This window comes from Eublepharis macularius, chromosome 17 (assembly GCF_028583425.1).
Source record: "Eublepharis macularius isolate TG4126 chromosome 17, MPM_Emac_v1.0, whole genome shotgun sequence".
Lineage (NCBI taxonomy): Eukaryota > Metazoa > Chordata > Lepidosauria > Squamata > Eublepharidae > Eublepharis > Eublepharis macularius.
The window spans coordinates 39610475-39624735 of NC_072806.1; the positions used below are offsets into that span (position 1 = coordinate 39610475).

At 48.5% G+C, this 14261-nt stretch overlaps 1 protein-coding gene across 2 annotated transcripts in view; it reads left to right on the forward strand.

The window, feature by feature from the left end:
- SGSM2 (small G protein signaling modulator 2) overlaps nt 1-14261 on the forward strand; it is a 127961-nt gene that overhangs the window by 83877 nt on the left and 29823 nt on the right. The window contains exons 8-13 of one of the 2 annotated variants that reach the window (XM_055001677.1): nt 2131-2255; nt 5347-5414; nt 6359-6522; nt 7159-7291; nt 9397-9531; nt 12544-12694. In XM_055001677.1, the coding sequence (XP_054857652.1) occupies nt 2131-2255; nt 5347-5414; nt 6359-6522; nt 7159-7291; nt 9397-9531; nt 12544-12694 (776 nt within the window). The remainder of the gene's footprint in view (nt 1-2130; nt 2256-5346; nt 5415-6358; nt 6523-7158; nt 7292-9396; nt 9532-12543; nt 12695-14261) is intronic. The other variant, XM_055001676.1, reaches the window with a different exon arrangement.

Consider the following 14261-nt stretch of genomic DNA (forward strand, 5'->3'; position numbering starts at 1 on the left):
GTTAGCTGTTTGGTGTGAAAGGGATGAAGCTGGAGAGAATGAAGATGAGTGAACCAAAAAATGGTTTTTCTCAGAAAACAGACCAATACAAGGGACTCTTCTGGGGAGGCCTCTGGTGTCCCAAACTGTGGAATATTGGACAAATCTATATATATAAAGAAAAGTATCCTGACTGACTCATCAACACCCAGCCCAAACCCCTGGACCTAGAAACATGAAAATTGAGGAGAACATTCCTTTCATGATGTAAACACCCACTAAGAAGGTATTTTAAGAAATTTACCCCGTAAGGGGGTAAAAAGGGATAAAATGTGTTTTCCCAAAGAGATACAATTTTTCTGTGTGGCTGGCAGGCTGCTGCCTGCTTGCACCCCTGCCTACTTCCAGTTCGTCCACTCTTCCCTGATTGGACCAGCCTTTCAAGGTCATTTGCATATATGGACTGATTGGGGCTCACAACATTCCACACCTCATTCCCTCCCCAGAGACAGTTGGAACACAGAGGCCATTTGCATATGCAGCTTGATTGGTCCTCACCCCCCACATTCTAAACAGTAGAATTCTATTGCTATTGGGAGTCATTGAATATATCCTGAGGTAAAATTCACCTCCCAGTCTTCCCCTAAAAGTTCACTAGGGTTGCCAATCTCCCTGTGGGGCCTGGCTGTCCTGTGAGGCTGACAGGCTGCTGCCTGCTTGCATTCCTGCCCACTGCCAGCTTGGCTACTCTTCCCTGATTGGGCCAGCCTTTCAAAGTCATTTGCATATGCGGGCTGATTGAGGCTCACAGTATTCCTCGTCTGATCCCGCCCCCCCAGAGACAGTTGGAACACAGAGGTCATTTGCGTATGCAGCCTGATTGGTCCTCACCCCCAACATTCTAAACAGTCTGCAGTTGCTATTGGGAGTCATTGAATGTGTCCTGAGGTAAAATGCACCTTCCAGTCTTCCCCTAAAAGTTCACTTGGGTTGCCAGTCTCCCTCTGGGGCCTGGCTTTCCTGTGTGGCAGGCAGGCTCCTGCCTGCTTGCACCACCCTCTCTCTGATTGGTCAGCTGTGGAACTCTATGTTCTGAGATAAAAATCAGGTAAAGGAAACTGCAGACAGTTGAAGAAAGATGGTACAAGACTCCTGAATAGGGATTTTATATAGAAGTCAGTATGGCAATGGAGTTTTTAAATATTCATGGGGAGATGATGCACGGCCTTTATAGGGGCCTTTTCAATGTGAACCTCTCACATGAACCTGCTGAAGTGACCAACACACCACCCCTCCCTCAGTCCAACTCCACCTCACACCTCTTGCAGCCATCACCTCTTACTGCCCCCAAGAAGCCTCCTGGCAGACGTTGTGCAAGATATAGCGATGCTAAAAGGAGGAAGCAACTTAGAGATGCAGCAAAGAAATATGCACATCGTACTCCTGCAGTGCACTGATCAGTGGTGGCCTAGTACCAGCAAGATCACCCCGAGGTGCACAGAGTGGCAGAGTCTCTCTATGAGCAAAGCAAGAGACTGCTGTTCCCCCTCAAGGCATGCTTTGTTATGATGATCAACAAGTCCCAGGGGCAGCTACTGAAGGTGTCAGGAATTGACTTGAGGGAGGACTGCTCCTCACATGGGCAGTTCTACGTGGCCTGCTCCAGAGGGAGCTCACCCAGCAGCCTGGTGATCCTGAAGGGAAAACCACCAATGTGGTCTACAAAGAGGTCCTTCAGTAGGAAAAAAAAACCCGGTTTTACATATTTTTCACTTTATTTATTGCACTACAATCTTTTCTTTTTAAAATCTCTTCAATAAATATTACATTTCGAAATTCACTTCATCGCTTTTCAGCATCAACATGCTTCACTTTATTCGAACACTTTTGTGAAGCTCAGGTACTAGGCTATTATACTACAAAAACAACAACAACAAAAACCACAAACCAAAAAAATGTTACATATACATACCCACAAGTATTATAACTGGATTGAAAGTAGTTAAATACCATTGCGAAGCACGAGTAACAAGTTAGTAGAAAAATAAACTGGTGAAAATGTCAGAGTAGCGTGCCTCCAGTTAGAAAATGGGTGATGCCTCTTCCATTGCTGATTTTTCTCTCACTCTTCCTTGACCAACTTTAAAACAGAAAGACGACATGGAGGCCATCCCAGGCTACCTCTCTCTTCACCAGTCCGTTGATTCTTTGACTCTAAAATGGACTCCAAACCAGCTCATGAATGGGACGTTGGGGGATTCGGAGCTTGAGAAAAGGTAATGCATGCTTATATGGTTTCCCCAATTAACTGATGGACAGTAACAAAGAGACGGTTCTAGGCATTCCCTTCGCACAGTGCTGCAGGACACTGGATAGTCAGGGCTTTTATGTATGCAGCACTGCTCAGGGGGTGCCTTAGTCACATCCACACAACCTGAATGTGCCAGAATGTTTCATTTGAACCTCCTTGCTGACTTTCTGAGGTCCCCCAAAGGTCATCATGTCTTTTTGGGGGGGAGGAACTCTAAACTCCGTTCACCTGCACTCTGGTTTACTTATTTTAAAAGCGTTTATCTACCACTTTCCTTCAAAGACGCAGGAGTCCAATAGCACCTAAAGGCTAACATTTATTCTTCATGCTGGAATGCATGTGGTTAGTCTTTGAGGCACCCCCTAGACCCCTGTTTAATTCTGCTGCAAGACACGAACACGGCTACCCCCTTAGGAATTATTTTCCCTGAAAGATGAGTATGTTCTAAGCAGCTGAGGAAAACACTTGTCATGCAGATCACAACAAAACCAGTACAAATAATTCTTTGATATTAAAATTTCATAACCAAGTTTTTAAAAACCCAGCAGAACACGTATTAGGAACAGCATAAAGCAAGCCTGTACCGTTGGTATGAAGGATGGCAACTGGATGCCTGTATCAGGCCTGTGGCATGGTCTTGTTTGGCCCCCAGCCTCGGAGTTCAGGGGAGAATAAGAATGTGGAAGTACTTCCAGTCCCTCTACTGGATCCACTTTGCAAAGCTGGAAGTGCCTCATTTTCTATACTCCAAACCTAACAAAGAAGCCATGGCTGGTATGACACTCACACAACCCACCCTCGAGCAACTGAACTGACGTGAGTCTCACCAGGAACTGTTCTTGGTTGACTGGGTTCAGGTGCGAAGCCAAACAATGACTGGTGCATGACCATGGAGAAGAACTTGAGGTTCTCTTGGGTGATCCATCCTGACTCACTACCACGAACGAATGAGTTCCATCATGTTTTTTTGGCAATTAAGGTTTGTTGTGACATCCATCCTGATGAACCCTGGTTTGTGCTGGCCACACATAAAAACAGAAGATGATTCTGCTGGATCAGACCTGTGTTCTGTGTAGTCCTGCTGCTGACCAGTGGCCAACTGCTGGTCCCTCATACCTACAGGGCTGCCTCTCTTGCTATGCCCCACCACCGCAGCTTTGCTCATCTGAACAGGACCTTCTGCAGGTGTCTCCCTGCAAAGGAGCAAGATGAACAACTGCCCATACACGATCATTCTCCACTGTGGTCCCCACCTTATGGAATGGCCTGCCTGATGAGATTGGGAGGGCCCCCACTCTCCTGGCCTTCTGCAAGCTCTGCAAAACTGAATTATTCAGGAGGGCTTTTTTACACAGGTAGGAAGGCTGTACTGTAAGGAAATGGTTCAGAAAGATGCTTTGGTAGAGGATATGGATGGTAGACTATACGGCTGTGTACTGTCTTTGTTGTAAGTATGCTCCTACTAGAAAATTTTTGCATTATTTAATGTGACGTTTAAATTGCGTATGCTTTGTTTCAGCATTGTCTTAATTCTGTATCAGATTTCTGCTTGTTTTCAAATTTTCCGCTTCCCAGTACACGGCTGCGTTGTTCATTGAATGTCCCAGCCGCAGATCATATCGACTTACGCTCTGTAATCCACCTGGGGTCTCAGTGAGAAAGGTGGACTATAAATAACGTAAATTAAATAAAAACCAGTTGCCCTGAAGGGCTAGCCAACAAGGCATAGAGGTCAAGGCCTTGCCTTAGTGTTGCCTCCTAACCCGGGCACTTAGAAGTTCCCCCTGCATGTGGAGGTTCCCTTTTGCTGCCTCTGGCTGAGGGCGAGGAGGGGGAAGGGGCACGGCGAAACAACCGAGACCCACACGCTGAGTGGAATAAAACAAGGCCACAACTTTTATTAATAACAGCAATGAGGAGTATTGGCGCCACATGTGGATCAGATCCCCAAAATAGCATCGGCTGACCTGCCTGCCAGCCGATGAACCCCTACCCCCCCCCAGACCCAGGCTGGGGAGGGGACCAAGGAGTAGCATTAGGGGGGGAGATCACCCGGTGTACACCCCTCGGTGACTCCCCTGCCGCCTGGGAGTGAGAATGCCCTGGCAGCCCCCGAGCTGGGCATGCGCCTCCATAACTCACTCCCAAGATTCCTTATGGGAATCCCCTCAATGGGGATCCTGTGCTGGAGGCCCAGACTCCCCCAAAATGGGATCTGATCCAATGCCAGCCGCCCACAAGTTGTGACAAAAAAAGAACAGCTAGAACCTTGAAACAGGGAGAGGAGGGTGGGTGTCCGCAAGCCAGAGCCGAAGTGAAGGCGGCGGACACGGCAGCGGAATAAATACCCGGCGGCCAGACCTGTGGGGAAGACTGTGGACCCATGGTCCGCAGCTAAGCCCCGCCCCCCCAGTGCTCACTCCCGGGCCGCCTCTGATTGTTTGACCCGGGATTTAAACTGATTGACTGAGGGCCCGCCTGGGGGATGCCGGGTGAGGCCCTCCGACATGGCGGCCACCAAGCCCCGATCCCTCTCGTCCACTGGCAGCAACCAAGCCCCCAGGTAAGTCTGGAGCCTCCATTTGTCACCATGGTTAGTAACTACTTACAAACCTTTCTTCCATGGTTGTGTCTAAACCCATTTTAAATCCATCTGTGCCAGTGGCAAATGCTACATCCACTTGCAGTGATTTCTACGATTTAGTTACTTGTTGAATAGTCAACCTCATTGCAAGTGCAATACAAACCATGTGTTGCCAAATCAGATGTAATGGTAAATTATGGTTTGCTGCAAACCAGGAAGTAATTTAGAACCTTGCAGTGTGTAAGGGGAGAGGAGATTTTGCATAAAAAAGCCAGAACCTCCTTCACCTGGTGCCAAACCATGATGCCTTTGAACACCCTCCATCCTCCAATCGGCCTTTGCAGAAGCCATTGGGTCTAGAGCATGAAGTTACAGCGTGCATGCTTGCGTGGGGTGCTAGCCCAAGATAACTAATTTATAGAAGCCACACCTTTCATCAGTGGTTACCTCTTGAATTTTGACTTGTTTTCAGCATCTTCTGGGACTACGCCTTGATCGTCCCCTTCAGCCAGATCGTCTGCATCCACTGCCATCAGCAACGTAAGCCTGCCCCATACTCCATGCTCCTTGAATGCTGGTTTGTTAGATTTAGAACTGAACATGTGGTCTTTCAGCTGCCGATTGGCTGAAGGCCTCACCAAGTCCATCCCAATGGAAGGGAGGGTGGCCAGCCAGTGGACAACACCTTCGTGGCTCCTGCCTGTGGCCACTTGCTCCTCTGGAAGGAAGCCAAGCGTGAGTGGTGGCAGGCTGATGTTCTGGGGAGAGGAGGGTGTCACAGAAGTGGTGACGTTGTGTGCCTGGCATTCACCTCTGAAGGGGACAAGGGGAGGCTAGCTGTGGTATGGGGAAGATACTCTCTTAGAAGGGTAACACACAGTATTTACAAGTAACTTGTTACTAAAACATGTATAAAATGTGACCAGTAAGGCTCTAAGACCAAAGAGACACGGGTTCAAATTGCTGCTTGCATGAGCATCTAGTCACAGTATCTCACCTCTACCAGCCAGTTTGGGGTAGTGGTTAAGAGGGGCAGGACTATAATCTGGAGAATTGGGTTTGAACCCTTACTTCTCCACTTGAAGCCAGCTGGGTGACCTTGGGTCAGTCACAGCTCTCTCAGAGCTGTCTCAGCCCCACCCACCTCACAGGGTGATTATTGTTGTGGGGATAATAATAACATACTTTGTAAACCGCTCTGAATAGGTGTTAAGTCATCCTGAAGGGTGACATATAAATTGAATGTTATTATTATGATTACCTTATTGTCAGGATAAGCAGGGCAGGGGGAGCTACATGCAAATATTTGGAGGCTGTGAAGGTTTCTTGAAGGAGTGCAGCAGGTTCGCTTGTCCCACTAGAAGATTTTTTTAATAGGAAGGTTGGGTAAAAATAAAAAATGAATTTCTATGTTTTTATGGGTCCTTTGTGTACAGAAAGAACGAGTGTCAGGGGAACTGTCCTGTCCTTTTCTTTCTCTGCAGCAGAAAGAGGCGGGACCTTGGTGCTGGTGAGCCAGGATGGCATCCAGAGACCCCCCCTGCATTTCCCACCAGGGGGACACCTCCTCGCCTTCCTTTCCTGCCTTGAGAATGGCCTCTTGCCCCGTGGACAGCTGGAACCTCCCCTGTGGTCCCAGCAGGGAAAGGTATCTCTGCCTTGGAATTCACATCTCCCTGCAGGGAGTCCCTCGTGGGGGAGCCGCGTCTCTGGCTCCAGGTTGGTTCTCGGTGCCAGAAGTTTGGCATAGCTGCTGAGTGCATTTGCTTTGGAAGATGGAAGGTCCATCCCTGTCTATCATGGTTAACAAGTGAGGTGCTCTTGAATCCTGGTCCAAAGCTGAACTCAGGTCTAGAGGTTTCTCCTAGCTCGACATTCTGTTTCCAGCTGTGGCCAGATGCCTCTGGGAAGCCCACAAACGCAGCTGTGACTCAGAGAGACGCAGGAGGTTCCCGTTGGCCATCGTGGCCAGTAGCCGTTGGCAAACCCATCCTCCTCCCTGAATTTGAGTAACTCCCTTTTAAAGCTGTCTGAGCTGGTGGCCGTCACTGTGTCCTGTAGCATTCAGTTCCACAGCTTGTGTCTGAGTTGTGTCACTTTCTTTTGTCACTTTCTTTTGTCTCTCAGTAAAGTTCATTTTGTCACTTTCTTTTGTCTCTCAGTAAAGTTCATTGGATAACCCCGAGCTCTGGTATTATGGAAGGGGAAGAGAAACGGCTGTCCGTTTTTCATGGGTTTCACATCCCTGATGGTTTTCTTGCTTCCCCTCCCCCCACCCCTGTAGGGCAAAGTTTTTCCAAAGCTTCGGAAACGAAACAGCCGCAATAGGTCTGTTGATCTGGAGGAAATGCCTGTGGTGGAGACCGCTGCCGATTACGTCTTCAGAATTATTTACCCGGGACACAGACATGAAAACAGTAAGAGATTTCTGGGGTTGGTGTTCTGTCTGCAAGAGAAGGAGGGTTCCTTGAAGTGCTGAGTGCTGTTCGTCTGGGAGAGGGGCTGTGTCTAGCCATGCTTTCGGAGGCCCTTTGAACAAGAAGTGCCAGAGAAAAGCCAGCAACCACGGCCTTATACAGAGGCAGAACCCTGATCCATCTTGCTTGGAATAGACTGCGCTGATATCCCAGTATTATCCACAGGTGCAGCTCTCCAAGGTGGGGCCTTTCCCAGCCTCCTTCCTAGAGAGCCTTTTAACTGTAGATGTCAAGGGCTAAATCTGGAACCTTCTACATGCAAAGCAATTGGGCAACTGCAGAAGTCTGGCCCCTTATTGAATCACTGCGTGAATCCTTCATACTGAGTGAGATCATTGGCCCATTCAGCTAAGTGTGGTCTATTCCAGTGGGCAGTGGCCTCTGTCCCAGCACCTCCTGCCAGAAATCCCTCCGTTGGAGATGCCAGGTATAGAAGTGGGCACCGTCTGCAGCTGTAGATGGGTCATGTGAGTTGGCTTCTGGCTTATCTTGGGAGATCGGCTTGTGGTGCCACATGTGTCCGCACTAGAAAGGAGACTCTCCTGCACCCTTTGAATCAGGCCACGTGGTGACTTGCGGATCACTGGAGGAGGCCTGCTTTGCATGCAGATGGTCACCAGTAGCTCTGCTCACCTTCTGCTTCAAGACATAGAATTCATTGCAACACCGAGAAGCTTGCCAGCTGAATCGGGACAGCAATCTACCCATATAGCAAATGTGGCCTTGAATTCTGGAGCAGCTGCATATTCAGCAGAGCAGTCCTCTGCCGTGCTTCCGCTGGAGCGCTGGTGCAAACAAGACCCCTAGGCTGATCTCGGTGTACAGGAAAAAGCAATAGACGGCATAAGCCCAGTCAGTCCCCCTTTTCCCTCCAACCCAAATAGATGCATGCTCCCCCACCACTCCAAGTTTACGTCATTCAACTGACTGAAGCAGGGTCCACGGCTCAGTGGAAGATCACCTGGTTTGTGCCACAATGTCCTGGGTTCAAGACCTGGCATCTGCACCTCAAAGAATCGTGAGTAGCAGATGTTGGGAAAGACTTTACCCTCTGCTCCACCTCAAGCCACCTTTCCAAGTCCGCATCTTGCATCAAATGAAGTAGGGGCTGTGGCACAGTGATCAAGCATGGGCACAGCTTGCGGAAGGTTCCAGGTTCACTTAAAAGATCCCAAGCAAGAAGGTTGGAGGATGACCTCTGTCTACCTGAGCCCCTGCTAAGTAGGCAGCAATGGGTAGATGGATCATTGTTTTGATAGTACAAGGCAATTTCATGTGCTCCATGTGAATGGTGCTTTACATTACTGTCCTCAAGTGGGAGCCGTAATGTCTGAGCTGACCCTAAGGTGCTTTTCTTTCAATGACAGGGTCTAATTTAGGCTATGGAGAAAATTTCCCAGCTATGGAGAAAATGCTCTCCCCCCCCCCCTTTACCCTGCTGTGCTTGCAAAATTCAGTCTTCCCAGAAAATTAAACTTGGCTTTGATTTTTCCATTGTTCATTTTTATTGATGGAGAAGAGTCTGTTTGAGAATTCAGTAGTAGAATATCCAGCTATGCTTTTTAATTGTCTAGGACCCTCTGCATTTTTATACTGTTAAGATGTTTTGTTTGTTGTTTTGTTTTTGCTAAAAGGTGAAATGGGAGGGGAAATCCTGGAATTGGGACTGTGGATGGGGGGAGAATTGGGAGCATTTGATTTCCAAAACATTTCAAGGCATTTTTTAAGAATGTAGCATTGAGGTTAGGAGAATTGCATGCGACCTTCGCAGACAGGACAGCTGGGTGGTCAGTTAGTGCACTTTTGAAGCACTGCCTGCTGTGCACACATTCTTGATGGTGAGGGACAAATTTCAGCGGAGGATAAGCCGGTGGTTCGAAGGTAACGTTTCTACAAATCCATGATGTCAGCATTTTGCATTGCCCTCTTGTGGAGGGGAAGGTCCCATTCCTTTGCCCTGAGCATGTCCTTTTAAGACTTTGACTGTAGATCCAACACCCGTTTTTGTTCTCTTATGCTCCTCTTTCACTATTTTCTTTGAGCAGTAACTATTAACTACCACCACTTAGCTGCCAGCCGCTCTGCCTCTGTCGACGATGACGAGGAGGAAGAAGATAAGCTGCACGCAATGCTATCCATGATCTGCTCTCGGAACCTCACAGATCCTAAAAGGATGAAAGGTTTTTATCCTTCTCCCTATCCACCCCCCCCACCCCCTCTTCATTGCGCCCCCGGTGGCACTGAAACAATTCTTGCACATGGTCTACAACGGTGTTGGCATTACTAGAAGGTTAACCTCCTCCTTGTGCAGGCTTCAAAGTCAGTTTTTAGACCTTTAATTTTTGCCCTCTGTGGATGATCTTTCCACATAATTGATCAGTGCATGTAGATTGGGAGCAGGCACCAGTGTGCTGACCCTGGACCCCGCTTCCATGTGATCATCAACTTGTGAACGCAGTACTTGTGGGTGGAGGAAGTGCATATGCGAATGCGCCTTCCTGTGATCAGAGATGCCGCTTTCTCCGTGTTCTTGATCACAGGGAGGAAGCATAAATGCATACACTTCCTTCTCCCAGAGGTACCAGGCTCACAAGCTAGTAGTCATACAGAGGCAGGGGGAGAGGCCAGAGGACATTGACTGAATGTGCACTGATGGGACATGCAAATGGATCATGGGTAGAGGGCTTGTGTGGTGGCCATTTGGAAATCAAAAACAGTAGCTGGTTTATTTGCCCTCTCAATGAGCAACCTGTAGCAAATCCTTTCCAGTGAAGGAACCTTGAGCTGAATCTTCTCTGTCTGGGAAGAGGTCCCACGCATCCAGTGGCAAAAGGCCTCAGAGTGGTGTGCACTGTTTTTTCTCTTGGTGCCTGGCCCAAGGGAGATGTCACTGCATGGTTGAACTTGTGGTGGCGGCACTGAGGGACGATTGAAAGGTGCAGGGCTGGAGGCTGCCTGGATAAATGGAGGGATGTTAGCAAACATGACACCATTCGAGGGTTCAGCTGCCTGCTACCATGTCAGTAGGTGCCCCAGCCCTTTAGTGACTGGCATGGGTATCCTTAATCCAGTCTCTCTGATTAATTTCATCCCTAGCAGGACTCCTGCCTGCCCTACCAGATGTGGTCACCCAGAACTGTTGTCTCCTGTTGACATGGGTCTCTAGAACTTCTCCCCGAGCCAGTTCCTTGGTTAGCAACAGAATCCTGACTGAGCCCTCTGGCAAAAAGTTTTTAATTGTTCCAGTCCTTCAGTCTGGGTTGATGCCTTAATCCCTGGCAGACAGCGTAATCCCCTTGGGGTAATCCCCTTGGGGTAATCCCCTTGGGCCAGCCCCTTGGGACCCAACTACACGGGTGTACAAGGGATCAAATGTTTAGCTTGGCCTGAAATAGCACATGGGGGTGGGAGCGTGGTAGATAGTGTCTCAGACACTCGGGAAGGGGGATGTTTAATTCCTCCTCCCACCCACCCCCACTGTATCCCAAATGAAAATCCCCCTCAGTTTTAAGTCCTCCGTATGGAAAATGAGAGGCACTGTCTTTTTTGCCCTACTGTGACTTAAAGTAGAAGGTCGCTTGGTGGGGGAGGACATTTCTGATCAGGGAAGTGGTGTGTGGGTTCTATTTCCCCCCACATGATTGCCTTGATCCCACAACTTCCCCCTAAACACCAGCCCTTTTACGGTTGAATTATACGTCACGAGTCCCAGTTCCGGATCCTCCCTGCCACACATTTTCTGGCCTTCCTCAGTCACGAGTCCCAGTTCCGGATCCTCCCTGCCACACGTTTTCTGGCCTTCCTCAGTCACGAGTCCCAGTTCCAGATCCTCCCTGCCACACGTTTTCTGGCCTTTCTCAGTCACGAGTCCCAGTTCCAGATCCTCCCTGCCACACGTTTTCTGGCCTTCCTCAGTCACAAGTCCCAGTTCCAGATCCTCCCTGCCACACGTTTTCTGGCCTTCCTCAGTCGATTAACAGAAAGTGGGGTGTGTATCCCGGACGTTCCTCCTCAGGTTGGTGGCTCAAGGTTTGGTCTCCTTTGCCTGTTTCCTTGATCATCCAGTTGAGCCGTTACCTGCCTCCCACTGACGCCGTAATGACAACACTGTTGTGCCCAGTTTGCTCTTCGTTTTGCTTTAAGTTTCCTACAACCTCTTTGCCTTTTTCTGCATGGGGCCAAATTTTGACAGGGGTTGCACCACACTGCTAACCAAAACCAAATATATTGTTCTGAAGATGCTGTTCACTCTAATTCTTCACTCTAACTCCGGTACCTTTCATCTGAATTCTTAGGTTCTGTGGGGTTCGCCTTAAAAGGACACTGTTTCTTTATTTTTAATTGCTTTAAAATTCTAAGCTTGTTTCTTGTCTGTGGAGGGAAAAGTGGGGAAAATGAGCCCACTTTTTTTAAGATTGGGGGATCGAATGGTTTCACAAGAAGCTGCCATAAATACTGGCTCAGTTCAGCTCGTTCCTGAAGAATTAAGGTGAAGAGCATTTTTTGCCCTCATTCATTTTTGCTTTGATAGATCTGATTTGCAGTTTACCGTGATCTTGTGCTTGTGTGCTTGGGTGTCTGTGCTAACCACACTGGTCCATTCCCCAGATCCCATACCTTGCTGTTAACATGACTTGTATGTTGCAGTAATGGCAGACTCCCATTTCCCCCCAAAGAAGTCCACTTTTTGGAGGAGAAAACCCACTCCAACCAGAACTGCTGTCCTGGGCAGTCAAGTGCATGACTTGGAAGGGTGCTGTCCCCCCTTCCTTTTTAGCTTTCCACTCAAATTTGAAGCATGGCTGGGGGTAAAACGCGGGTTTTGCTTGCATGTTTTGACGTGGCTGCATCCGTTGCCTTGCCTTAATTGGACATCATGGATGAGCTGAAGGCCAGTGATTTATGAGAAGCATCATCCGAAGAAAGGTTAACATCGGGGTTCTTATTCTTTTCCTGGTAACGCTTGTTTGTATTGACCTTTGGGGCCCAAATGGCCAGATGTTCAGATTAGGTAACTCATAAAATGAAAGGCAGTTCTCAGGGTAGAAGAAGGGGGGGGGAGACGTAGGAGGCAGGTGTGCAGTCAGTTCTTGCCTGTTCTTACCAAACCGGAGCAGAAAGGAGCCCAGCCCGCTTCACTCCTGCAGGGGTTCAGAGATCTTCCTGTGTCTCCCCTCCCTCCTTTCCCATAGATATCAGCGACATGATGGAGATTCAGGGATTCGGCGCTGGCTTGTTGCCATGGCAGCTGGACCCCTGCAGCCAAGGGTCTTCGTGTTTGTCATGTTCAACGAGTAGCTCTCCATACGACCTCCCCAGCTGCTGCAGCTGCATCCATGACAGGTGATTTGAACTCTGCATGTGGGATGCCATGTCGAGTCTGAATGTGAGTGCGCCTGGCTCGTTGCCCGGGCACAGGCGCAAGTTCAGCAACAAGCCAGATTTTTGCACCTTCGAGGCAGACATGGTGTCTGAGTGCAGCCCAAGTCTTGGAGTGCTCTGGACGGGTTCTTTTTTTGAGGGGATTGGTGGGCTTGGGGAGATGCTCAGGCAGGAGTTTTGACACGTGCAGCGTCTTGGAATCACATAGTGGTACTGACTCTGGATGTGTTCCCTGATCCCTGTTACTCCTGAATAAAACCAAAAGTTGCTCACTGTCTATTGTGTTTTCCTCCCAATGGTCCCTAAAAAGGCAAGCACTCAGAATATATGCTTTTGCGGCAAAGTGGGGATTCAAACCTGGGTCTCCCCGATCCTAGTCTGACATTATGATCGCTACAGCATTATAGAGGAAATGCTTATTTTCCTAATGCCTCAGGCATTATTCATTAATGCCTCAGGCAACACAGCACTGGATTTTATCTAATGGAAGGGCCAATATTAATTATATTTTTATCCAGCCCCAAACATGGGCTTCCAAAGAATTATGCAGCGGCTTAAAAACTAGAACAAGTATCAGCTGAAATGTCCCTTTAATGACGTCTCAGTCCTGCCGGTGTGGAACAATTCCAGGTTGCTGCTTTTTCTCCCCCCTGCTCTTCTGGATGGTAATTGTAAACTGGAGAGAGGGGTTTTCAGCTAGAGGCGGGCATGGCACGGGGGGTGGGGGTGGGGGCTTGGCTTTTGGAAGCTGAAATGAGAAGAATTCTGAGCAGGAGCTACTTTCGGGCATCATGGGGACGTGCGAGGTTATTTTCTGCGAGGTTTGTTTGGAGAAGAGAAATGATGATAAGAGTCGGTGAGGCTCCAGCAGGGGACTTCTGGGTAGCCTGTTCCTGGGGTCAGTTAGGGCTTTCAAGGTAAAACCCAGTGCTATTAACTGATCAGTTGAAACGGTCAGATCACACTAAAGGACTTGTGAGATTCAAATGTTTTTGTCCGCTCGATCACTATTCCATATGGGTCCATCTGAAGGATTTTTTGTTAAAACGATGATGCTATGTTTCAGTTATTCTTAAAACAAAAAGTATTTCTACAGAGAGAACAAGTCTCACATTTCTTTTTATTTGCTTATATGTGGCGTGAATCAGGTGAAAATTACAGATTTTCATGTGCAATTTGGTTGTCTTAAAAGACAAGCCTAAATCATGCAGGCAGGTTGGGACTCAGAGTCGTAAAATAGCCACAGATGAATAAAGGCAGAGTCAAGAGTTCTCCTTGCCTGGGGCAACGTGTCGGGCTGGCCCTAAGAACCGCCTCTGGCAGCCTATCCAATTCTTTTGGATTTGGTGGGGGAGAATCCTGGTAGCCCAGTTGGGTTGGCAGCCAAGCAGTTGTCCTGCAGCATCCCAAATCCTGGCCAGTCAGTTTTTAAGTTAAACAAATGGATTGGGTCACAAAATGCGCAGGGACTTCCAGTCCTTTGATCCATATGACATCAGGGGTGTAACAGCCCATCTTTGTGAGGAGC